The sequence below is a fragment of the Tubulanus polymorphus genome, chromosome 4 (genome assembly GCF_964204645.1).
Source record: "Tubulanus polymorphus chromosome 4, tnTubPoly1.2, whole genome shotgun sequence".
In the NCBI taxonomy this organism is placed as follows: Eukaryota; Metazoa; Nemertea; class Palaeonemertea; order Tubulaniformes; family Tubulanidae; genus Tubulanus; species Tubulanus polymorphus.
In genome coordinates this window covers 523,417-544,912 of record NC_134028.1, presented here as the reverse complement: position 1 = coordinate 544,912, position 21,496 = coordinate 523,417, and the positions used below count along the sequence as shown (strand labels likewise).

Sequence of the window (21,496 nt, the reverse complement as noted above, 5' to 3'; positions counted from 1 at the left end):
GAATCTAATATATACAGGAAGTTACTGCAAGTAACGCGTGTTAGGTAGAGTTCACTTCTAGTAATGCATGTTAGGTAGAGTTCACTTCTAGTAACACGTGTTAGGTAGAGTTCCCTTCTAGTAACGCGTGTTAGGTAGAGTTCACTTCTAGTAACGCATGTTAGGTAGAGTTCACTTCTAGTAACGCGTGTTAGGTAGAGTTCCCTTCTAGTAACGCGTGTTAGGTAGAGTTCCCTTCTAGTAACGCGTGTTAGGTTGAGTTCACTTCTAGTAACGCGTGTTAGGTAGAGTTCACTTCTAGTAACGCGTGTTAGGTAGAGTTCACTTCTAGTAACGCGTGTTAGGTAGAGTTCACTTCTAGTAACGCGTGTTAGGTAGAGTTCACTTCTAGTAACGCGTGTTAGGTAGAGTTCCCTTCTAGTAACGCGTGTTAGGTAGAGTTCCCTTCTAGTAACGCGTGTTAGGTAGAGTTCACTTCTAGTAACGCATGTTAGGTAGAGTTCACTTCTAGTAACGCGTGTTAGGTAGAGTTCCCTTCTAGTAACGCGTGTTAGGTAGAGTTCCCTTCTAGTAACGCGTGTTAGGTAGAGTTCACTTCTAGTAACGCGTGTTAGGTTGAGTTCACTTCTAGTAACGCGTGTTAGGTAGAGTTCACTTCTAGTAACGCGTGTTAGGTAGAGTTCACTTCTAGTAACGCGTGTTAGGTTGAGTTCACTTCTAGTAACGCGTGTTAGGTAGAGTTCACTTCTAGTAACGCGTGTTAGGTAGAGTTCACTTCTAGTAACGCGTGTTAGGTAGAGTTCACTTCTAGTAACGCGTGTTAGGTAGAGTTCACTTCTAGTAACGCGTGTTAGGTTGAGTTCACTTCTAGTTACATGTGTTTAGTTGAGTTCGTTAGACTAAATTTGCTTGAGTTTTTGTTATTTGTCACAAACACTTATCAATGATTGCGACACCTGCGTAACTTCGTCCAGTCATCATTGTATGCGGTAACATTGTCCATTCATCTTTCTTCGGATCGTAAACTTCGACCGATGATAAATTCGATGAACCGTCATCGCCGCCGACAACGTACAGATGAGTTTCTTGCGTTACGACACCTGAAGTATTAAACGGTAAAGAGTGAGATGTCTCTAAAGCGTTGCTGCATAGCTGGAAGCCTCAAATAATACTTACCAGCATTCCGTCGACACAAATGCATATTCGCTACTTTAGACCATGAGTTCGTTTCAGGATTATAAACCTCGACGCTGTTTCTGACTAGAGGACCATCGTGGCCACCGACTGCATACAGCATACCATTCAAAACACCAACTCCTACAAATTACAAATATTCACCTTGTATCGAGCCTTAATCAGCTGGAACTAACAGGTTAGTCTTGTTTTAGATTATAGCTATGTTTGCGTGACCGAGCCCGGAGTCGGCGATTCAATATACTAAAGATTTAGAATAGCAACTGAGCCTCGAGTTGCTGCCCCGTAACAATAAGTTGAGAAAGAACATACCAGCTCCGCTGCGACGACAAGACATTTCTGCAACTGCCGTCCAGGTATCAGTCTCTGGATTATAGCACTCTACAGTACTCAGACAATGTCTCGATTGACCGTCATAACCTCCAACAGCATATAGAAAACCTGCAAACATATTCAAACTTGTATGAAAAATATTGACAAAGCTCACAGAGTTGATAACTCAGTAAATAGAGAAATATAAACATAACAAGAGACAAACACCTCGTACCTCCAACCACTCCAACTCCGACACTACTTCGCCTTGTACTCATTGAAGCTACCATTTTCCATTCACCGATTAAAGCATTATAACACTCAACACTGTTTAAACCTACACAGATAATATAATATAGTCGAGGTTACGGTTAAAACTACATCATCATCAGTGATTTATTTTATTAAATGTTTATCAATTCACGACGATTACAATCAAAGTATTGTTATAACACCATCCTTTCAAATGCCACTGCACTTAATGCCATTTTCCAGAGAACAAATTTGCTCAATCTAATACAAATCCAATGGAAACAGCATTCATTATAACACCATTGGTCCAAACAGTGGAATTTTAAAGGACATTTACTATATATAGAATGGATATGGATACCTGAAGATCCATCGAATCCACCGACTGCATAAATCGTATCATTAAGAACCGCTGCTCCCAGTGTACTTCTCCTAGCTTCCATACAGGGAATCGATGACCAATGATCCTTACTAGAATCATAAACATCGACCGTACGAACTCTTAATGATCCATTAAATCCTCCGACTGCATAAACTAAACCATTCATAACAGCAACACCTTCACAAATAATCAACATTTTCATAAAACTCGAAATAACAGTTCTGTCATGCAAGAATTATATACAGGAACATACCACAGCGACATCTCCTCGAAGGCATTTCAGCGACTTGTTTCCATTTTTCTTCTTTAAAATCATAACATTCGACGCTTCTGATAGCTTTCGGCGCTTGACCACCAATTACCAATAACACCTTTTGAAGATCAATTTTAGTTCCAGAATCAAAGCTTATATCCATATCTAAGACCATCTATTTTTGTTATTAGGCCGATTTAACAAATTACCGGTAAGACCAAACAAAGACTATTCTTGGCCATCACTGCGGAAAGTTTGATTTTGACTTTAATGATGGAATCTCCAAAATGAAACCTCGGAGTCAGGAGACACAGCGCAAGCAATTTCGTCTTACCTTAGGTAAACCAACTGGAGTCCTCGGTTGAGTTCTAGGAGTTCGATACAATGACTTTTGATCGCCTTTCAATAAATGATATTTCATAGCTTCAATGAGGAAATCTTTACATTGAGAGTTTGATTTAACGAGAGGTTCTTCTTCGACGCGTTGTACGAGAAATTCTTGCGACAATAAGGGCAGACGGACATGCTCGAGAAGTTCAGCGATATGATGCCCTTTATTGTTCAGATCATGGTTTATCCAGCTTAATGCCGCCTCAAATACCTACAATATTGTAATAACACTTTACTTATCACGGATATAGGCAACATTTTGATTTCTGCAGAGTGCTGCTTTTTTGTAATTCCTCTATTTCCTTTGTCACTTTGTTATCATATATATATTTTGAAATTATTTGTTCAACCAGCGGAGCCTATAATGGCAAGGGGCAGGGTTCTTTTTTCATATCTTATAATCAGTTCGCTGTCAATAATAAATATGATGATAAAATAAATATAGGCAACAGATTCATTGAATTCTATGTTTGGCTGCAGCAGATTCTCACTAACCTGTTCTTCAGACGTAACACTCAATCTATCACTGGCAATCAATTTACAAACTTGAGACACGGGACTCGTGAGAAATTCTTCGTGAGCCGTTACTTCGCTAAACAATAAAGAAACGAATCCATAAATTGAAACGTCAGAAATCTACGAGCGCAATTACAATAATCCGATGTGTAATAAGTAATCAATCACCTGAAATGCTGTTCGACGTATGTTTGTGAATACTGCAGTAGATCTGTACACGCGTGAAGATCAGCAAACGCACGAATCCCTAAACAGTTACTAGGGTGAAGTTGAGATTGTAAAAAATCACAACAAGCGTCTCGAACTTCAACCAATTGTAGGAGATTAGCGGCTGGAAGAAGTATCTGTAATTGAATAGAATATTCTCACAGCTGAATTAAACACGATCTAAAAAGGAAAAACACAGACCTAGAATCATAAAGTCAATAGGAAACACGATGAAATTACCTGTACATTCTCTTCAGTAACGTGAACTTCTGATGTATAAACGAAGTCAATAAGGAGACTGAGAGCTTTACCATCGATTTCACGCAGCACAATTCTATCGGCTTTAGCTTCAGTCAGTTCACCGGTAAACATAGCATAAAAATACGGGCTACAGGCCGCTAAAACTGCTTTATGAGCCGGAATTTCAACACTATCAGCGACTAATACAACATCGCATAACTGATGATGCCTGAAAACACAACAAATATATATAACTAGTTTAACTTACAGCGTTAAAGCTTCAACGAGGTTTTCTTATCTAATCATTCCTGCTTTCACAAACCTTCTCAAAACATTCAAAACATCGAATGCTTTTTCAGTATGTAAAGGATTTTTATAAGTCGGTCTCGATTCCTCCAGTTCAGCCTCCGGAGCACTGTCAATAGTGTCCTCCATTTCTTCGTTTTCTAACATCAACAGCCTCTGACACCGGGACAACTCGAGTTTCGATGTTCTTGATATCGTATTCAATTTAACTGAAATAGAGGCGGAAGATCCAAGAATAAAAACAGGAATTTACATCGGACAAAAACAGAATCACTAGGCCTAATCGGAAAGAAGGAACAGTAACAGCAAACATTGTAGAGAAGAGTGCCGGTGGGGTACGTGTGGAAGGTGATCAGACTGTATCCTCTTCATGTGCCTTAAACTGACAACAATCAGATATCATTAAATGATCTTTGTGCCGTGGCAAGGTTTTGGTGCAATCCCAATTCAAACCGGATGAACATCATCGGATCGAATCGGCTTACCGCCAAGTGAAGGATCTCTTCCCCCTACCCTAATATCTATCTCTCATCTCATCTTCTGATGAGAGTCCTTTGACAGATTGTTTGACAGCTTATGTGACAGCTTGTGTCACTACTCACACTGACAGTTGTTGTTCATTTATTTTAGTTTATTTTGACAATACGGTGTCGGTGACTCAGTCAGTACTGACTCTGACTGACAGTGACAGATTGACCAGTGGCCGGCAGTTCTTACATTACAATAATAGTAATACCTTCTATCTCACCAAACTAAACCTCCTGTCTCTTTTTTGTTTGGCTTTAAGGCATTCATCACTTGACGAGTTGAGACTCTTTTTCGAGCCTTAATTCCTATTATTTCGCCCTCCTATTTTTTTTATTCTTTTAGGTTTTTAGTTCTTCACAAAATGTACCATGTCATCTCAATCTTAGACAAATGCAATTCAATTAAATATATTAGACGCAATTGTTTATTGATCGCAAACTGTTAATAGATAGGTGCCCAAAATGAGTTGATTGTAATTCGAGGGATATCCATTTATCAATCTCTCTAAAAATAAAAGAATTAATCCAATGATAATTTTACTAGAGTGGCATGTGTGAGGCCAGGGGTTAAATGGGTGGATCTTGTTTCCGGAGCCACCCTTTGGTATTGGATCTTTTGAATAACTATTCGAATGATTTTAAGATAGTAAATTAGATATAACTAAATACAGTTTATCAGATATACCCTTCGCAATGAAGTGCTAGGCATGAAAATATTCCTTTTCGAAGAAGGAATAATATTTATCATTAATCAGTTCGGTATCTGGTGATAATTAGTCGAGCCACTAGGTTTTGGAACCTTGCATCGAGTCGTCACTATTGACCTGTGGTCAGCCATTCTGTTTGTCACTCCGATATTAACTGGTGACTCAAACCCGTGAAACTTCACTAAAAACGCCCGAAAAGGTTCCAGCCTACGAACAGACAATCCATACACAAGTTCACATTAAATTCCGATATCAAAATGGCGCTTAAAAGGATAAATAAGGTGCGATCAACGGCCGATGATGATTCAATTTCTATAATTTGTGTCGTGTGAAAACTGTCTACTTACTGTACTAACTAGGCTACGTACTGTTTATTTCACTGACTTCTTTCTGTCTTCTTAACTGATGACGTCTACGGCCTTTTTAACTGATTCTTTGTAAAAGCATTTTTATCCCTATTTGGCTTAACCTTTCAAAAGACCTACTAGACGAAGTGTCGACATTGACTAATTCAGTAAAGTTGCAGCCTCTCTAGCGCAGGGCTAGGCCTTCTTGAAACTTAGTTGAATAACAATGTATGAATATGGCGGGTATTTAGTATATTCAGTATCACGCCGGGCGGTTGTACCTGTATGTGGTGAAGGATTTTTAGCTGTGAGTGTAAAGGATTCAATGTAGTGAATCATAGGAATCTGTCGGCAATAAATGCTGCTTGAAAAAATGCTTCTGATCATTGCTAATCCCTATAAATGATGATAAGTCTGCAGAGATGCAGGTTCTGGGTTCGATTGTTATGATTTCAGGCTAAATCTGTAATTTACTGTAACAGTTATATAGATATCCATATTCTAAACAGTTTACAGATATCACAGAAATGGATGATGTCAGAAATTTATGGTATAATTAAAGAATATCTGCGTATGATTTTTAACCAAGATGACGAATATCAACTTGACAGTATTTTTATTTAGTTGGCACAGAGCCATTATTTCCTCATTGCTATCTTAGTAACAAAGTTCGCGTTGATCGAAAACCAGATCTATTTCGGTATTTTAGATCGTAATCAATGAGTTAAAAGGATTCATCAGGATTTTGATAACAACACCTAGAAAGAAAGCAATTATAAAAATTGTTTCAATTAGATTGTGATTTGAAGTAAAAATACAGAAATGATATCATAGGATCAACGGCTAGTATCGTTATCATGCAGGGTTCCTACGACTCCTGATTCCTTGAAAACTACTTTGAAAGGTGATAGATTTATATGAACTCATTGTAACTCAGTGTAAGGATAAGCTTCAAGGATATGGTAGTAGTATAAGGGCTAATACGGGTTGAATTATTTGCAGGAATTACAAGATTTAGGACGGGATCCTCCAGCACAATGCTCAGCAGGACCTGTAGGAGATGATTGTAAGTTATTAAAATGATACAGTTTGTGCTATCAATTCAGAATTAACCGCGCCCTGAAAAACATATTGTTTTACAGAGAAATATCCTGAATTACGTTACTTTAAATTTACTTTCAGTATTTCACTGGCAAGCTACAATAATGGGTCCTGTAAGTATAAAATATGTAATTCATATGATCCGTAAACTTCATCGTTTAGTTTTTATATCGTTGAAATAAAACTTATTTTCCAGAATGAAAGTCCATATCACGGGGGTGTGTTTTTCTTAAACATCCATTTTCCAACAGATTATCCATTCAAACCTCCAAAGGTAAACAGTTCTGACTGAACCGGAAGTACAAGCGGTGATAGTTTTAAGCAGGTTTTGCTTCGACTGTTCTATGTAAAATGTATAATAGTAGTTTTTTGTGGATTCGATTATTTTCAGGTTGCTTTTACGACAAAAATTTACCACCCTAATATAAACAGCAATGGAAGTATTTGTCTCGACATATTGCGATCACAGTGGTCACCCGCATTAACTATTTCAAAAGGTAATTTTATAATTGAGATTGTGAATGAACAATGCAGTCTATCTGTCCGCTGCGGTTTCAGAACAGACATAGTGTCGCCACCTATTATCTAAAGTTAATAGCGTAATCTAGCTGTGTATGTACAGGAGCAGGTTCCGCGATGATCCAGGTTTGTTTGTAGTTTCAGTTGCCACTATTTCAATGGAATCAACTTCTCAGAATCAGTTTTCAGTGAAATTAATACCAAACGCCGAGATAGATTTTAGTTGATTGTATTTCGTTTGATAATGTTTTTACATTTGGCGGCATAATTGAACCATGAAACCCGGTATAGAATTCTATATTTAGAACGATTATTCATTTCAGTTCTTCTGTCCATATGCTCGCTATTAACGGACCCGAATCCCGACGACCCGCTCGTACCAGAAATAGCTCGAGTTTTCAAGACAGACCTACCGCGATACGAGAACCTCGCTAAAGAGTGGACAGCCAAGTACGCCATGTGAGAATTATAAATCGTGTCGATTGAAAAACTTGTCTCAAAATGAAATGAACGATAATTTTTGTATTTTCAACGTAAAACAATGAGTAGGGGGAAACATCATTTTCTGTATCCAAAGGATTTCATCCGGGGACAATGAACACTTTTGAATGAGGAAGATCTTGGTCCTGCGTTCAGTTATTCGGGGAGGGATTTTAAATGTTCGACTCATATTTCATCGAAAACTTGGTCATATTTGTGTCACTTTGAATGATTCACGAACTGATGTAGAATTGTAATGAAACAGTGAACATATTTAATATCTCGGAGACTGTCGACTATTTATCTTTCAAAATACATGTCGCTAATTATATGAACAAAAATACTTTGTCCCGACCTGTCTCTATTTGTTTTCCTATCTAACTACGATGGTCGGTATCTCTGTCGATCGAAGGCAGATATTGAAATTTGGTATTTAATTTGTCTTTATTTCACGTGTGTCGTTTATTTCCATATCTCTTTGTGAACTTTCCGTGAACCGAATGAAAAACAAAAACCTCTCTTATTTCCAGACATGTGATTAGAAAGTAGTGATTTATGCATGATTTATTATTTCGGTCATCAGCGATGTTAAACTATTCAATATACGTGAAAGAGATAAATAATATGGATGAACTTTGTAATTTCTGTCAGTGATGAAGTGATAATATTTGATAAAACAGGAGCCAGAGTTTAAATTTCACTAACCATGTGTAAGTCGAGGTTAGTACTAACTGGGTCCTGGTTTTTCAAATGAATTAAGTATTCATGAAATGGTTGTAAACATATTATACTTAGAGCTGCTGGCTGTATCGACATTAAATCGGGGATAGGCATTTATTTAGAAATATTCCTCTAAGTATAGTTACTAATGCCTGTTCACAATATTTACAATCTTATGTTCGTAGTTCGTACTTTCCAGACAAACACAGACAATTTCCGTGGCCTCATCATCAGTAAGGCATTATTTTCAGTGAACGATCAGTGTATAAGTTTAGCAGCCGGTGACAGTAGAATTCTGTCCACTCTTCTTTTTCATGAATAGTTAATTAATGCGCGTTTAAAGAGTCAAATGTAAATGTCGATGTAGTGAATATTTCAGAAGTTTTCAACTCTATGCGCGGACGTCACTCTCTATACAATAAGCAAGGAATATTACGATATATAAGAAATCATTTTACTCTGTACATTTTTGTACGTAACTCATTCATTACTATAGAATCTACTAATGAATGTTTGTGATATTCGGTTATGTTTTGTTTCTCTTTTTTTGATAATGGTGCCGACTTTTGTTCATGAATTATTTAGTAAAATCAGACTCTGATGTCTCATCACTCTCTCGATTGTCCTATATTCCCGATCATACATGACTAGTAATATTTTATTACATCTACGTGTGCGCGTAAGTTACCGCTGCCTTATGTCGAGCGTGTGAGCCTAGAGAAATCGAATATTGCTAATTGAAAGACAACCGTCAGACCACCTCTTGTTGTTCATTCAAACAATCGTAATCTGTAGTCAGTAACCCCTTTTTCTCCTCAACTCTCGCACGAAATTCTTGAAACTGTCGGTTTATGCTCGGAATTGAAACTTTCAATATTTATAGGTATATTCCGCTCAATACAACGAAATTATCAAAGATAAATCCTTGACCGAAAACATATTTATTCCTTCAATAAACTGCGCAAACCGCTTTATCAATTTTACATGTTTAGTAAAACCGAGAACCTCGTAATTATTTGAGACTCTTTTCGATCAGATCGCGCGTTTCGGTTTGTTTAGTTGGACGGTTTCGGGTTTGAAGCTCGCCTCAAATCGTTCATTCATCTAATCTTGAATATTAAAAGATATAAGATTAGTCAGTAGTATAGAAGCCCGATTATTATAACATTACGCATTTCAATTTGTACAATAATATACGTTTAAAAGAGAAGTCAAAATACTCTAGTACTCAAACCCCTGTGCTATGTTTTAAAATCCTCGCCCCTCATAATAAAGTGCTTGATTCATCTGGAGTTAGTCGGGAGATGAATAGAATATGGAAGAGATAATACCTAGTGGGCCTGGATTGAATGTATCTCTGTGAACTAACGTGTCGGGCACGCTGGATATTTTTCACTCTGTAAGTAATTTGATTTGTCTCTTTCTGTTGATAAGAGAATAAATACACTTTGTTCAACCGAAATCTCTTCGTTGTTCTCTTTATTTATTTCCCGTTGTTGTCGCAGGATTTCCAGGGCGTTTCCTCCGCTTCGCCATCGGAATCTGTCGAGGAGAAGGAATCTTCAACTCGTCAAGGGATTCGAACCCACTACGCTATAGCTGTTCCCCGAACTCCTTGACCTCGCGAATCTGGAGTCGTTACTAGCCGACCGGTCGTACCAATCACAGCGCTTGTAACAAACGACATAAGGCTTCTGTTGGTTTCCCGTTAAATGGACCAATCAGCGAACGTTTTACCGAACAACGAAGTATTTTGCAAGTTGATATATGACGTCATGCACGAAAGGACCAGTAATGAAATCACGCTTCGTGGTGCGGCCAGGGGGCGCTGGTGGAAGCTATACCGGACCCCTGGCAAGCGAGGACGGAGGAAAACGATACGCGGAACGTATAAACTTATGAATCAACAAAGATGGAGATTTTATGTTCGATGATTTTTTTAATATTTGCTCATGACTGAATTAATCCAGGAATCGTAGAAAGCGACATCGGTGTAAACACCGGGACTGTTTGGCCGCGCGCACCCTTCTCCCCAGCTCACAACACCCGCTAACTTCCAATTCTCACCCTGTTTACGACAGACCAGCGGTCCACCCGAATCGCCCTGAAAAGAAAACGTAAGATTTTGAAATATCGAAACCCGTCGTAAATCAATAGCATCATTATCAACCGTATGGGTTCTAGAACATATTATCAGCACGAAATATATATTAGCAGCAGTCGTTTAACTGACCTGACAAGCGTCTTTCCCTCCTGATGGATGTCCAGCGCAAATATTCGAAGCGAAGATACTATAATATCTGTATTGTCGTTTACACTCGGTTAATGATATGATCGGTACATTTACCTCCTGTAGATACCTAGGCCCATAACCATCTGAAAATAGCATCGGCGCAAAACAGCGAGAAAAGTTGTTACGAGACAAAATGCGGACTGAATTTCAGAACATGGAAATTATGGCGATGTGCTTACTTTCTCTGGTAGCGCCCCATCCGGTAACGACACACGTCAGTCCTGTAAACTTCTCGCCTCTATCAGGTCGACAAATCGGTCTGACGTAGTTTGTATATTTCGCCGGTGTCGCTAGTTTCATTAAAGCTATGTCATTCTCGTTATCCCTGTCGTCCCAATTAGGATGCATTATGATGCGAGAAATCTTTACAAACTGCTCGACGCCATCTTTATAAAAACGATCGTGTTCTCCTAAAACCAGTGACATTCTCCGGAAACTGTGACTGAAATAGAGAAAATAGTTTACTTTTAAACCCGCCGCCGCCAAAACCTATTTGTAGGAGAAATGACGTTATTCATTTCAATCCATTTCATGTGTAATCGTGTTAATCTCAGAGTACAGAACGCCCGAGACGGCGAGGAGGAGGCGGAGTTGGAGCTCACCCGTCAACGCAATGGGCCGCTGTCACTGCCCAATTATTGTCCAGTAAAGTTGCGCCACACCAATGGGAACCATCTAATAACAACCCAACCTGTTATTGAAATTATTTTTCATGAAACAATTCTCTTATTTCCATAACTATTTTGTCTGTGAATAATGTTTACCTGCCACGGGAATTCACCGAGTTCAGCAGTTTTACCGCCGACTATTCTAAACGACTCGTCTGCTATACTCGTACCACATTTTACTTTATTTGCTGCTCAAAATAAGAGAATGGCGCTCATATGAAATATAGAATTTGTTGAAAGAGTTGAAATAAGATTTATTTGGCAACAGTCGGGCCACGAAAGCGATCACGAGTAAAGTTCATGGGCGCATGATTTTAATTTTCCAACAAACTCGAACAAATTTAACCAGTTTTAAATAATCTAATGATTAAAGCTGATTTTTATTCAGTAACCGCCGCAACCTACGATCAACTGCTGCAGTTGGTTTTGTTTTCGGCAGACAACAAATCTGGTAAAAAGAACAGTCATCAGTGGCGGAGTCATCCTGACCATACGTGCAGGTGTTCCATCTGAAGGTACAAGTTCCACCTATACCTCGACACTCTGAAATATCGAATCAATCATTTATACACAATGTGATCTACAGTCTCTTCAAAAGAGAATTCATCCGAGATTATTTGTCGCTTACTTCTTTAATGACACCCAAATATCATTGATATCGACCTAATTTTAACGCTTGAAACCAACATAAAAATGAAAACGAATTCCTGTACTCACTTTTACCAAAGGATAATCCTATAAATCCTAAAAATAACAAAATCAAAGCCGTCGTCGTCGTGTTCATGTTCACACGTTTCCTAATGTCCGCCGTTATCAGGTGACGCGAAGTGATCGAACAACATTTTCCAAACACATTTTATGTTCACAGATTTAATTGATATGTCTCGATTAAACATGAGATAATGTGCGTTTTCCATTAAAATATTTGGAGGAGAGATCGAGGATGATACCACCGCGACTGCGGATAAAAACACGTAGCTACCGATAACAACGAACAATGACTCAGTCTGGTTTAAAGGCAACAAGTTCATAATAATTCCGACACGTAAAACAATAAAAAAGCATATGTTTTGTCGTTCAGGGCGCTCCGTTTAGTCCAACTCGAAACATCAATTGATTTTGTCGATTTTCCACGTGACAGACGAAAATAAAATACTTGAAAGTTACACATGTTTTATTAGCTTGGAGAAATTTCCATACAATATTTAGATTAAAAGTTGTTAACGATTACGAGTATAAATCATATAAAATGATACTTCGTTTATATAAACTATGGAATAATGTAAGTATGCTATTTCAGGACTTTGAAGAGATGACCGTTAAATTCTTTACATCTAACCATCGATTCTTAACCAAATAGATTCAGAGTCCATAATCTGGCGCAACATACGGAGAATAGCGGAATATGCTTTACGAGTTTATAACAAATTTAGTATATGACGAATCATAAGTTCTGATGCGTAACTGTTGTCAGCGGGGACCTGAAATGATATAAAACAAAATAATGAATGAATTAGTTATTAGATTGAGTTAACGGATTCTGATAGTCACCTCGTGACCGGCGTTTAAAATCCAGTAGAATGAAAATTTATCAGCAGTTTTCACGAAGCCTTCTGGATTCGGACCAGCGGACAATCTTGTGCGATTACTGGAGAAGAAGTTCTCGATTCCCGGCCACGTTAAGCGATGCAACCATTTTTCAGAACCTGTAATGACAAAAAAACGGTGATAATCATCAACGAAACATTGGCGGCAAGAATACACTCTATAGTTGATTATTATATCGTGTATTTTGTCACCCTCTCTAAAATCTAAATTTAGGATAGATAAATCAGTGTTGATGATGACATACCCAATGAATTGACAACGATGTCCAATTGACCGACGTAAACTGTCACGTTTATATTTGTCGAATTCAATATAAAATCGACTGAAAAAAAAATTCAAAAAAAAAAATTATATCGTCGCGTGTTTGAGCTAAGAATTACAGATGATATCATTTTATTTAAATGAGTGTAAAATGTTTATACCTGTGTTGGCAATTGGAACCGCCATATTTGGACGTTCCGTCGAGTAGACATCAGTATCATACTCTATACAAAATACAAGTGATGAAATAAAAGTATATATAATGCTGCCTGATCGTCACTCGGAATCAGAAACAGTTACCTTTCCAACTAACATGACTCGGTATTACTGATAATTCACGCTTCATAACTCCATTCATTAGCTCATCCAATTGCTTCGCCCTTTCTTGAAAAGATATTGAACGGTATAAATTTGTCGATATAATTGTTTTATTTTAGAATGGTTGATCGTCAACGAATTAAACTGCTCTCATAATAAACATTTCAATATAGAAGACTAATATATAGAATGAGTAAATTGTAATCACTTTTTCTTTTGTTCCACGTAAGAAAATTGTAAGTGTCGACGTCTTTGGGAAACTGTGAAAATATTGAAGTCAGTAACTGGGAGGAATTTGCTGGATTTGCGAGAAAACTGCTTTCAAATTGTTTAAAAACTACGTTGTTGTAATGGTCCCTCTCATTCGTGTCCATCAGCGACTACAAAAAATGGCATAAACTACAGTGTCAATTGTCTTCGGGTTAAACCTCCATACTCAAACACACCCGACCGATTTTGAAATCAACTTAACAAAATAAAATATTAGACAGTTTTAACCAAACGTTTCATCGTTCAGTTTTACTTTTAACCGTGTATAAACTTTTTACCACTGAATAGAGGAAGTTTCCATAGGTCGATACGATATCTAGTAAATGGACAGCAGGACCTCCGAGAACAATCTCCACTAAATTACACTTCATACGATTTGCCAAAACTTCCTACAATTAAGAAATACCTTCAATCTGTTCATTGCCTCGTGAAAATGAGAAAATCGCGATATCTGAGGTTATACTTTTGTACCTGATGAATCAATTTGGCGAGAAGTGGAGCGATTTTTCCACCGTAAGATTCGCCAAAAATATACAGAGGAACCGTTTGAAATTGTGGATATGTCGTAAGGATTCGCTGGACGAGGACGAAAAGATCTCGCACCATTTGGTCGGTAGAATTAGTCATTAAAGACGGTTTGTCTACATAACTGTAACCAGTACCGACAGGTTGATCGGTGAACAATATACTCGCGTAGTGAACCTGTCACAGATGAATATCAAATAAAGAGGCGTAAGAGAAAAATTACCGATTCAGCTCGATTGAATATTATTTGGGAATGGGTTCATATTTCATAAATCGTGAACCAAAATGAAATTCTTCTCCTAGTTTACCCATGATGTTTGTCGTTTAATAAGATTCTCATCATACGGTCCCATTTCAAGCATGTTTCCTATACCGGTTCCCGATTCACTAGGTCCACCCTACAAACATCGAAATATCATAGTTTAGTTCGGCAATTGATGAGCGACGATATCTATCTCTTTATCTCTCTATCGATCGAAGTCGTTTCTACCTGAATCCAAATAAAAAATGGTTTTTCGATGTGGTTTGAAGCGGGTTTCGCAAAATAAAGCCACCAGAACATGTGAGCTCCGGGCCGGACTTCAACGTATCCCCAAACCGAATCTTTCACCGCCTCCGCTGCGGAGACTGGTTCCCGCCAATCTTTGTCGAGGCGAGGTTCGATAACTGTAATATTGACGATATTTGTATAAGTAGTTCGGGTAATGAAAGGTTGATGTCGAGGTAGTACCACGATTGATGTGTAATGCTTGAAAATAGAGTGGTTAAATTGATATAGAGCGATTAAATAACTTGTTGGTGTCAAAGAACTGCGATTCAAAGATTTCGTGTTCTCGAATGTGTGTCAAGCGATTCACGTGGAACAAAAAATTTAACTCACAAATTACGTATATGGGGACAAATACAACGAGAGCGACGACTAACGTTGTCACTGAAGTAGCGCAGTAAAAACAAACAGAAAACTTCGTATTATGTTGATGTCTTTGACTTTTCTCGACGCTGAGATCGTCTCGACCAGTTCTCTGATTGTGGACGTTTGTTGACTCGCCGTCCCCGACAAATGCAGCATTTACTTTTCCTTCAATCTAATAAATCAATGTTTAAAGCGCAATATATCTGTGAAAGGTCTTCCTCGCGTAAGTGACCAAAAGGAATTTCGACGTTTCGAAGGATCATTCGAAAATCAACTGACATTAATTACAGACAAAAAAGGATTTAGAAAAATATATTCGACAGTGATAATATCTTTTGGAGCAAAGCTATTCAAAAATAAAAAGTGAAAGACTATAATTACCATTTCTATACGATTGCGAGTAGTCCTAGTAAGCGCCCTAGCTGCAATACTCACAACTAAACCGGAATTTTGAACGGCGCCTCTTGCTGTATAAAACCACTTACATTTATTTTCCGTAAGACTTCAGTACAGAACATTCAATGATAGATAGACACGTATTTTCTTTACATAAGGACCAGATTTGGTGTTAGGAACTGTCAATCAAGATTATGAATATAAATACTTTATTCTCACTAATATTAAATACATATTAACATACAAATACAAATATTTTGAGAAAAGGACCACTCCAACAAGCCGGGGGGGGGGGCTGTAGTACCAAGAGATTTTATCACACGCAATCACTGCGGCTTTAATTTGGGTAATAAAGAAATTGCAACAGATATGAAACCAATGGCATTACGTTTATATATACGTATTTAGACCTAAAATAACATATAAAAAGGTTCCCAAAACATATTCGGTGGAACTTTGTCAATTTTGGAATTTTCAGTTTTTTCGATGCATGAAAACCAGCAAAACCTTTACAATGTCTTGAAAGAAAGGGACAAAGATAAGCTAACAAAACATCAATTAAATTGATGTTACGGATAAAGCATTTTGAATGAATCTCTGAAAATGGATAAAAGTAATTTACAGGAATCGTCGGAAACCTAGGAAATCCTTGTCTGGTTGCAACGGGATTTTGTTGTTAGATCTGCAATTCATGTATGATTGTTGGTAGCACATACGAAATTGGATGGAGAGTATTTAGCATGGCCCATCTCCAGCATCTACGGGTTCAATTAGACCGATCGGAAATAAACTAGCAGTTAATACTGTGATATTCGCCATCATCCCAACTCGACCACCATTATATACATACATAAATCACACAAAAATATTTCACGAGTAAAAAGATATTTATTGAACAACGAATGACAAGAACACATCTAAAGCTTACATACCGCTACTAGCAGATAGTCTAAACATTAAAATATAAAAACATTTCATTCTAAAAATCACAAAAAAACTGTACTTCATATCATTAAGTTTAAACAACTATCGCTCTGTATCAGTTCCAGCGGCAGTGTTTCAAATCCTAGACTAGATTCATCACACTTTACACCACAATAAAAAGATGTGTCTAATTTTGAACTATCAAATGTATTCAAAGTCAAATCACTTTTAGATAATTGAGATTAACAATATCTGAATTCATTTAATGCTACCTGTAAAAGAAATGATAGTCACAATACGTTTAAAAGCAAATCGATAGTTTTTTCGGTGAGTATTGGAACAGTAAATATAAACAACATCAATCCTTTAATCTATTTTACACATAAAACATCTAATCAATGAAAAGCATGGACGGAACTTTGTTCTCAAGACTCAAGAGATCATTACAAAAATTCATACTCTGACAAATACATTTATCGATAAAGATTAAAATTAATGACTATATCAAACATTATACAAATGACTTTAAAATAAGTTACAAATACATTAGATTCAACACGAGTACAGAATGAAATATGTAAACCGATTGTTGACTGGAAACTGAGTTGAGAACCAAACAAACTAAATGTAGTTCTAAACTAAGTGTTGCTTTTTCTGCAGGTCTACATCCAACAGAACCTCGTCATAACGATTTATCATTGATTACAAATCTAGAATTTCGTCCCGAAAAGGATTTAACTTCGGTCGTTCTATACTAGATATAACGAACTATCCATTATTACAAACATATTTTCAGGTTGTCTGAAGTTTTCACGAGGTTCTGCTGTACAGGAGCCGATCCAGGGAGACTTGCAAGACTTGTATAGTCCATCAAATTTTTTGTCCTTTTCAATTTTGACCCCTTTTTTATTTACCGGTAGTTCTTTAAAACGAGCCCCTCAGTGCGAGAGTATTGTATTTTTGGACATCGATGTGACCTGTAGGGATGTGACCTGTAGGGATCTGCACCAGCTGTAGAATAATAACTAATTACGACGCGCAACCAGAAGGAATGAAGATTGTTAAAATGCATATAAAACCATCGCAGGTGATACGAATTTCATATGAAGTAGATTATTATGGCGCTCTTGTTTATGGCGCTCTTGTCTACAATCTCTGAGTTAGATGAATCGCCTCCGACCAAACTGAATAAGCGTTCATATCTTCATTCACGAAAAAGCATCTTCAACATAAACAGACTCTGCTGCAGCTGTAGGGTACTGTATAACTGAACTACTGGACATATAATATACTGAAAATACACAACGCAGCAGCCATTATTTCACAAGCGATTATTGATTTAATCCCGATTATTGTTAGACTTACTCTAAATGCATAACTTTGTCGTCGAGATAACAGCTTCACGGTTAACATGGTATCTGTGTGTTCCATTGATGAATCAGCTTCCAACGACAGTTCATACAGCGGTAAAAACATTGAATCAACAGTAAAACTGAAGAAATTCGGCGGGTTGCAGGCAACCACTTCAACCGATCCGGTTCCTGTAAATAGTGATAAAAAGGAGAAATGTGTATCGAGAGCAAACAGTCAAACCTAACTTGTCGGAACGAGGTCTCGATGTTTTTACCAAAGAATGGGAATGAGTTACTACCAGGCTCCCTGTATAATTTACCGACATGATTCTGACTTTTTGGATCGATGGCTTTTAAATTATGCAGTATTGGGTACCACTGAAATATATCATTTTAGAAATTTAATAATTCAGATTTAATAAAAGAGTTAATTCAATGAGTTAATTCAACGAGTTAATTCATTCAATGAGTTAATTCAATGAGTTAATTCAATGAGTTAATTCAAAGAGTTAATTCAATGAGTTCATTCAACGAGTTAATTCAATCAGTTAATTCAAAGAGTTAATTCAAAGAGTTAATTCAACGAGTTAATTCAAAGAGTTAATTCAACCATTTACTTCAACGATTCAGGGAAGAATTTACCTGATCTATTTGTTCAAGATTTGACACGAAATCAAATACACTGTTTAAAGGTCTAGATAAAAGAACTTTTTGGCTCGTAATGACTGTCGGTCCTTTGAATTCAAGCTGTAATAACACTCCAATCAGCAATACCAGAAACGCTAAGACAATCTTCCAAAACATCTGAAATAGAAAATAGAATTAACAGATTTTTACAGTTCCTGCCTACTTACTCTGACGAGCCGCTTGTGACCAACAGGTAGGCCTAAAAATGTTCGGTTTTGTTGAAAAAGACAGTTTCGCGACTAAATAATCCCACAGCTGTTTGGCGATGGGCTTGGATTAAATAAACAATATAAACACAAGGTATTTTTTATGATATTTTGCATTTCATTTCATTTCATTGCGCCATTCTCGCGAGATTATCAACAACCCGGAAATGAAATCTAAGCCCATTGCATCGCCAAACACTTGTGACTGTGTCGCGAGGAAATCCATACAAAAAAACGAAATCTAGAGCAATTTCGACGGGATTATTTCAACCGATATAACCAAAAAAATATGTTCAAGTAGGATATAATTCGGAAAATATAGAAAATCTTACCTTTATAACCCCAGTTGCTGGGGTACGGCCTACGTATATCGGGCTTTATTGACTGAATTACTTACTTTGGTCAACGACCTTGAAAATTATATTTCTCAACCGAACCTCAGACTAGTCCAACCTCACCTGCCACACCTCACCGGTCATACTAATTAGCGTAAACAACAATAGGGTACGTTTACTAAACAGGCCAACACTAGGGTTACTGCGTTTTACCACGAGTGGCAATGACGTGATCACTGATTGCGATGCGTGAAGTAAAACCGTCATCATTCAAGAAGTCAAAAATATAAATCATATCAAACCCTAATATGTACCGTATCTAACCCGGCGGCCACCCTGGATGTTAGCTGCATGTCTTCTCTGAGGTTTTTATGTTTATTTTAGGATGTTGCGCTACAAAACACTGGAGTCATCAGGAAGTTCAAGAAGAAATCATTTTAAGCAATGAAGTGACCAGGCGATCATTCAATTCAGGTAGATATATCTTAAGAATATATAATCACAGACATCTACAAACCAGTTTCAGTGTAGCATTTCGATGTGTTCCCGACTTTAAGTGTGAACCCTGGAACTAAATTGTAGAGGATAAATTGATCAGTTAACCGTGAAGTCTTGTATGGAAAAAGATTGTAACACTGAAAATTCTTGGCACTCAAATCATTTTGAATCTTTTTGAATCTGTGTTTATTTTCAACTTTTTTTAATCATTTCAACTTAAACATTTCACTGGAGTTTTGTTTATTCTACTCAAAAGAAGGTGATGTTTAGATCAGGTTCGTTTAGTTACTCTTATTTATATCGAATATTTGCTATGATTTTTGTGAAATTGCTCTAATGATGTTATAATGAATGTTGTTTGATTTATTTTCAGTCGAGGATCTCAATTACTGAAATCTGTGACGCCTGGTTAAATGAATGAATCATCGTTTCTATATCACTGTGTCGGGATGTCCCAGCTTCAAACCCAGGATTCTGATCAGATGATGAACCAAGGTGTCTAATTAGTTACTACATGTTCGCCACCTATTGGAATTTTGCTGAACCACTAAATTACTGGAATAGCTAATAGCGACGATTGGCAATGAGTTATATCTCGCAGGCGCCATCTATCGGAAATTTGAACTGTGAACTTTTGATCTGAACACATTGTATCACTATATCTGAGTGACTAAAAGCCCCCAGGGACTGGCAGTAAAGTTTACCATCAGTACCGAGATGATTTTGGGGAAGAACCACCGTCTCCAGTTTTGCATCATTCAAAATCTACTCAACCAATATAAACAAACTTTAAACCAAATTTGAGAATCTACAGGGCTTCATTTCTGAATGATTGTTGTTTGTTTTGACTGGTTCGTTGTCATGGCGATGTCAAGCTGAATTTCTGGAAAAATAATAATTCCTCAAAACAGAGCCAAATTTCATACTGAAATGATTAACAACACTTATTTTCATTGATATGAAAACAAAATGAATTTATTTGAGCAAAATATTTCACAGAAATATAAAATTAACCTCGAATGATGATATTGGAGGCCGTAATGTCGAGTCTGGGTGACCCAAAATACTTCAGACCGCACAAATGATGATGATGAAATCTGTCATGAAAACTGTGTTCTCCCCTTCTTCAGAATCAAGCTATAAATTAAGAAAAGATATTTGCATTATTTACTTAAAGGTGTCATTATTGCTTAGGCTACATTCTGCTTTCATCAATATCAATATCTACAAGCCTATGTGCCCCTAGAGGAACCTTATCTATTTTCTGAATTGATAATCACGAGTTTCAATGCACCTTATTTCTTATGCATCATCTATGGGAAATATAGAATGAAATTTATTCAATGAATTAAACTCTGTGTCCGTGATTCGAACCCTGTAACTTGCCATTGGATGTTGAAGGAGAGAATTTTTCCCGGGTTCCAGCGTCCGCATATTTGACACCAAATTTCAAAAAAATTTTCTTTCCATACAAAAACTAACTCATTTTTACTATAGAATCAATCTTATATAGGTCTATATATTGTAAATGGAAATAAATAGAAATACATTGATAAAGAGACGATTATTTCTTTATGGTCTGATGGTGCATGGTCTTCTGGTCCCCTTCTTTTCCCTGGTTTAGGATAACACGGACACACAGCAGGAAAACTGGAATAATCATTTGTCACATCCCAAATACCCCCGTCCCCAGACGCGCGTCCGCATGTGGGTATAACTAAAACCTCGAACTACAATCGCTACCTGGGTTCAAGTTGACATGTTTGATAGGGTTTGGACACTTATTCAA

At 37.2% G+C, this 21,496-nt stretch overlaps 5 protein-coding genes across 5 annotated transcripts; 1 reads left to right on the top strand and 4 right to left on the bottom strand.

Moving 5' to 3' along the window:
* Positions 1 to 569: 569 nt before the first annotated feature.
* LOC141903175 (kelch-like protein 3) lies at positions 570 to 4,960 on the bottom strand. Its single transcript, XM_074791207.1, has 12 exons — positions 4,789 to 4,960; positions 4,069 to 4,261; positions 3,747 to 3,975; positions 3,468 to 3,643; positions 3,279 to 3,375; positions 2,728 to 2,994; positions 2,394 to 2,511; positions 2,120 to 2,317; positions 1,742 to 1,843; positions 1,507 to 1,635; positions 1,177 to 1,317; positions 570 to 1,100 (listed from the first exon to the last, which is right to left on the bottom strand). Exons 2-12 carry the CDS (start codon positions 4,197 to 4,199, stop codon positions 928 to 930), a joined length of 1,761 nt encoding a protein of 586 aa, XP_074647308.1. The 5' UTR covers positions 4,200 to 4,261; positions 4,789 to 4,960; the 3' UTR covers positions 570 to 927.
* Positions 4,961 to 5,384: 424 nt separating this feature from the next.
* Positions 5,385 to 9,915, top strand: LOC141903138 (ubiquitin-conjugating enzyme E2 2). The gene is made up of 6 exons (XM_074791117.1): positions 5,385 to 5,567; positions 6,636 to 6,699; positions 6,816 to 6,847; positions 6,931 to 7,008; positions 7,126 to 7,231; positions 7,577 to 9,915. Exons 1-6 carry the CDS (start codon positions 5,544 to 5,546, stop codon positions 7,714 to 7,716), a joined length of 444 nt encoding a protein of 147 aa, XP_074647218.1. The 5' UTR covers positions 5,385 to 5,543; the 3' UTR covers positions 7,717 to 9,915.
* A 457-nt stretch (positions 9,916 to 10,372) lies between these two features.
* On the bottom strand, positions 10,373 to 12,274 carry LOC141903185 (trypsin-1-like). Its single transcript, XM_074791222.1, has 7 exons — positions 12,132 to 12,274; positions 11,820 to 11,957; positions 11,511 to 11,602; positions 11,349 to 11,437; positions 10,926 to 11,188; positions 10,687 to 10,829; positions 10,373 to 10,557 (listed from the first exon to the last, which is right to left on the bottom strand). The coding sequence occupies exons 1-7, from the start codon at positions 12,196 to 12,198 to the stop codon at positions 10,393 to 10,395; spliced, it is 957 nt and encodes a 318-aa protein (XP_074647323.1). The 5' UTR covers positions 12,199 to 12,274; the 3' UTR covers positions 10,373 to 10,392.
* A 340-nt stretch (positions 12,275 to 12,614) lies between these two features.
* On the bottom strand, positions 12,615 to 15,708 carry LOC141904245 (retinoid-inducible serine carboxypeptidase-like). The gene is made up of 12 exons (XM_074792811.1): positions 15,691 to 15,708; positions 15,277 to 15,481; positions 14,887 to 15,062; positions 14,705 to 14,794; positions 14,343 to 14,573; positions 14,150 to 14,260; positions 13,810 to 13,981; positions 13,584 to 13,667; positions 13,445 to 13,507; positions 13,267 to 13,344; positions 12,966 to 13,120; positions 12,615 to 12,895 (listed from the first exon to the last, which is right to left on the bottom strand). The coding sequence occupies exons 1-12, from the start codon at positions 15,691 to 15,693 to the stop codon at positions 12,833 to 12,835; spliced, it is 1,431 nt and encodes a 476-aa protein (XP_074648912.1). The 5' UTR covers positions 15,694 to 15,708; the 3' UTR covers positions 12,615 to 12,832.
* An 873-nt stretch (positions 15,709 to 16,581) lies between these two features.
* On the bottom strand, positions 16,582 to 19,282 carry LOC141904074 (uncharacterized). Its single transcript, XM_074792523.1, has 5 exons — positions 19,207 to 19,282; positions 18,624 to 18,785; positions 18,257 to 18,359; positions 17,995 to 18,170; positions 16,582 to 17,920 (listed from the first exon to the last, which is right to left on the bottom strand). Exons 2-5 carry the CDS (start codon positions 18,783 to 18,785, stop codon positions 17,834 to 17,836), a joined length of 528 nt encoding a protein of 175 aa, XP_074648624.1. The 5' UTR covers positions 19,207 to 19,282; the 3' UTR covers positions 16,582 to 17,833.
* Positions 19,283 to 21,496: the final 2,214 nt, after the last annotated feature.

What these genes read in the sequence shown, in the direction of transcription:
- LOC141903175 (XM_074791207.1), bottom strand. Translation starts at nt 4,199, where the DNA reads ATGTTAGAAAACGAAGAAATGGAGGACACTATTGACAGTGCTCCGGAG. An exon ending in TTCGAGGAGATGTCGCTGTG is followed by an intron (nt 2,318 to 2,393) that starts GTATGTTCCTGT and finishes TTATTTGTGAAG; the next exon opens with GTGTTGCTGTTATGAATGGT. An exon ending in TTGTCGTCGCAGCGGAGCTG is followed by an intron (nt 1,318 to 1,506) that starts GTATGTTCTTTC and finishes TGTAATTTGTAG; the next exon opens with GAGTTGGTGTTTTGAATGGT.
- LOC141903138 (XM_074791117.1), top strand. Translation starts at nt 5,544, where the DNA reads ATGGCGCTTAAAAGGATAAATAAG. An exon ending in AGGACCTGTAGGAGATGATT is followed by an intron (nt 6,700 to 6,815) that starts GTAAGTTATTAA and finishes ATTTACTTTCAG; the next exon opens with TATTTCACTGGCAAGCTACA. An exon ending in CGCATTAACTATTTCAAAAG is followed by an intron (nt 7,232 to 7,576) that starts GTAATTTTATAA and finishes TATTCATTTCAG; the next exon opens with TTCTTCTGTCCATATGCTCG.
- LOC141903185 (XM_074791222.1), bottom strand. Translation starts at nt 12,198, where the DNA reads ATGAACACGACGACGACGGCTTTGATTTTGTTATTTTTAGGATTTATA. An exon ending in ACCAACTGCAGCAGTTGATC is followed by an intron (nt 11,603 to 11,819) that starts GTAGGTTGCGGC and finishes TATTTTGAGCAG; the next exon opens with CAAATAAAGTAAAATGTGGT. An exon ending in TCGGTGAATTCCCGTGGCAG is followed by an intron (nt 11,438 to 11,510) that starts GTAAACATTATT and finishes TTTCAATAACAG; the next exon opens with GTTGGGTTGTTATTAGATGG.
- LOC141904245 (XM_074792811.1), bottom strand. An exon ending in TTAAACGACAAACATCATGG is followed by an intron (nt 14,574 to 14,704) that starts GTAAACTAGGAG and finishes CATCTGTGACAG; the next exon opens with GTTCACTACGCGAGTATATT. An exon ending in CATCGTTGTCAATTCATTGG is followed by an intron (nt 13,121 to 13,266) that starts GTATGTCATCAT and finishes TTGTCATTACAG; the next exon opens with GTTCTGAAAAATGGTTGCAT.
- LOC141904074 (XM_074792523.1), bottom strand. Translation starts at nt 18,785, where the DNA reads ATGTTTTGGAAGATTGTCTTAGCGTTTCTGGTATTGCTGATTGGAGTG. An exon ending in TAACTCATTCCCATTCTTTG is followed by an intron (nt 18,171 to 18,256) that starts GTAAAAACATCG and finishes CACTATTTACAG; the next exon opens with GAACCGGATCGGTTGAAGTG. An exon ending in GACAAAGTTATGCATTTAGA is followed by an intron (nt 17,921 to 17,994) that starts GTAAGTCTAACA and finishes GTGTATTTTCAG; the next exon opens with TATATTATATGTCCAGTAGT.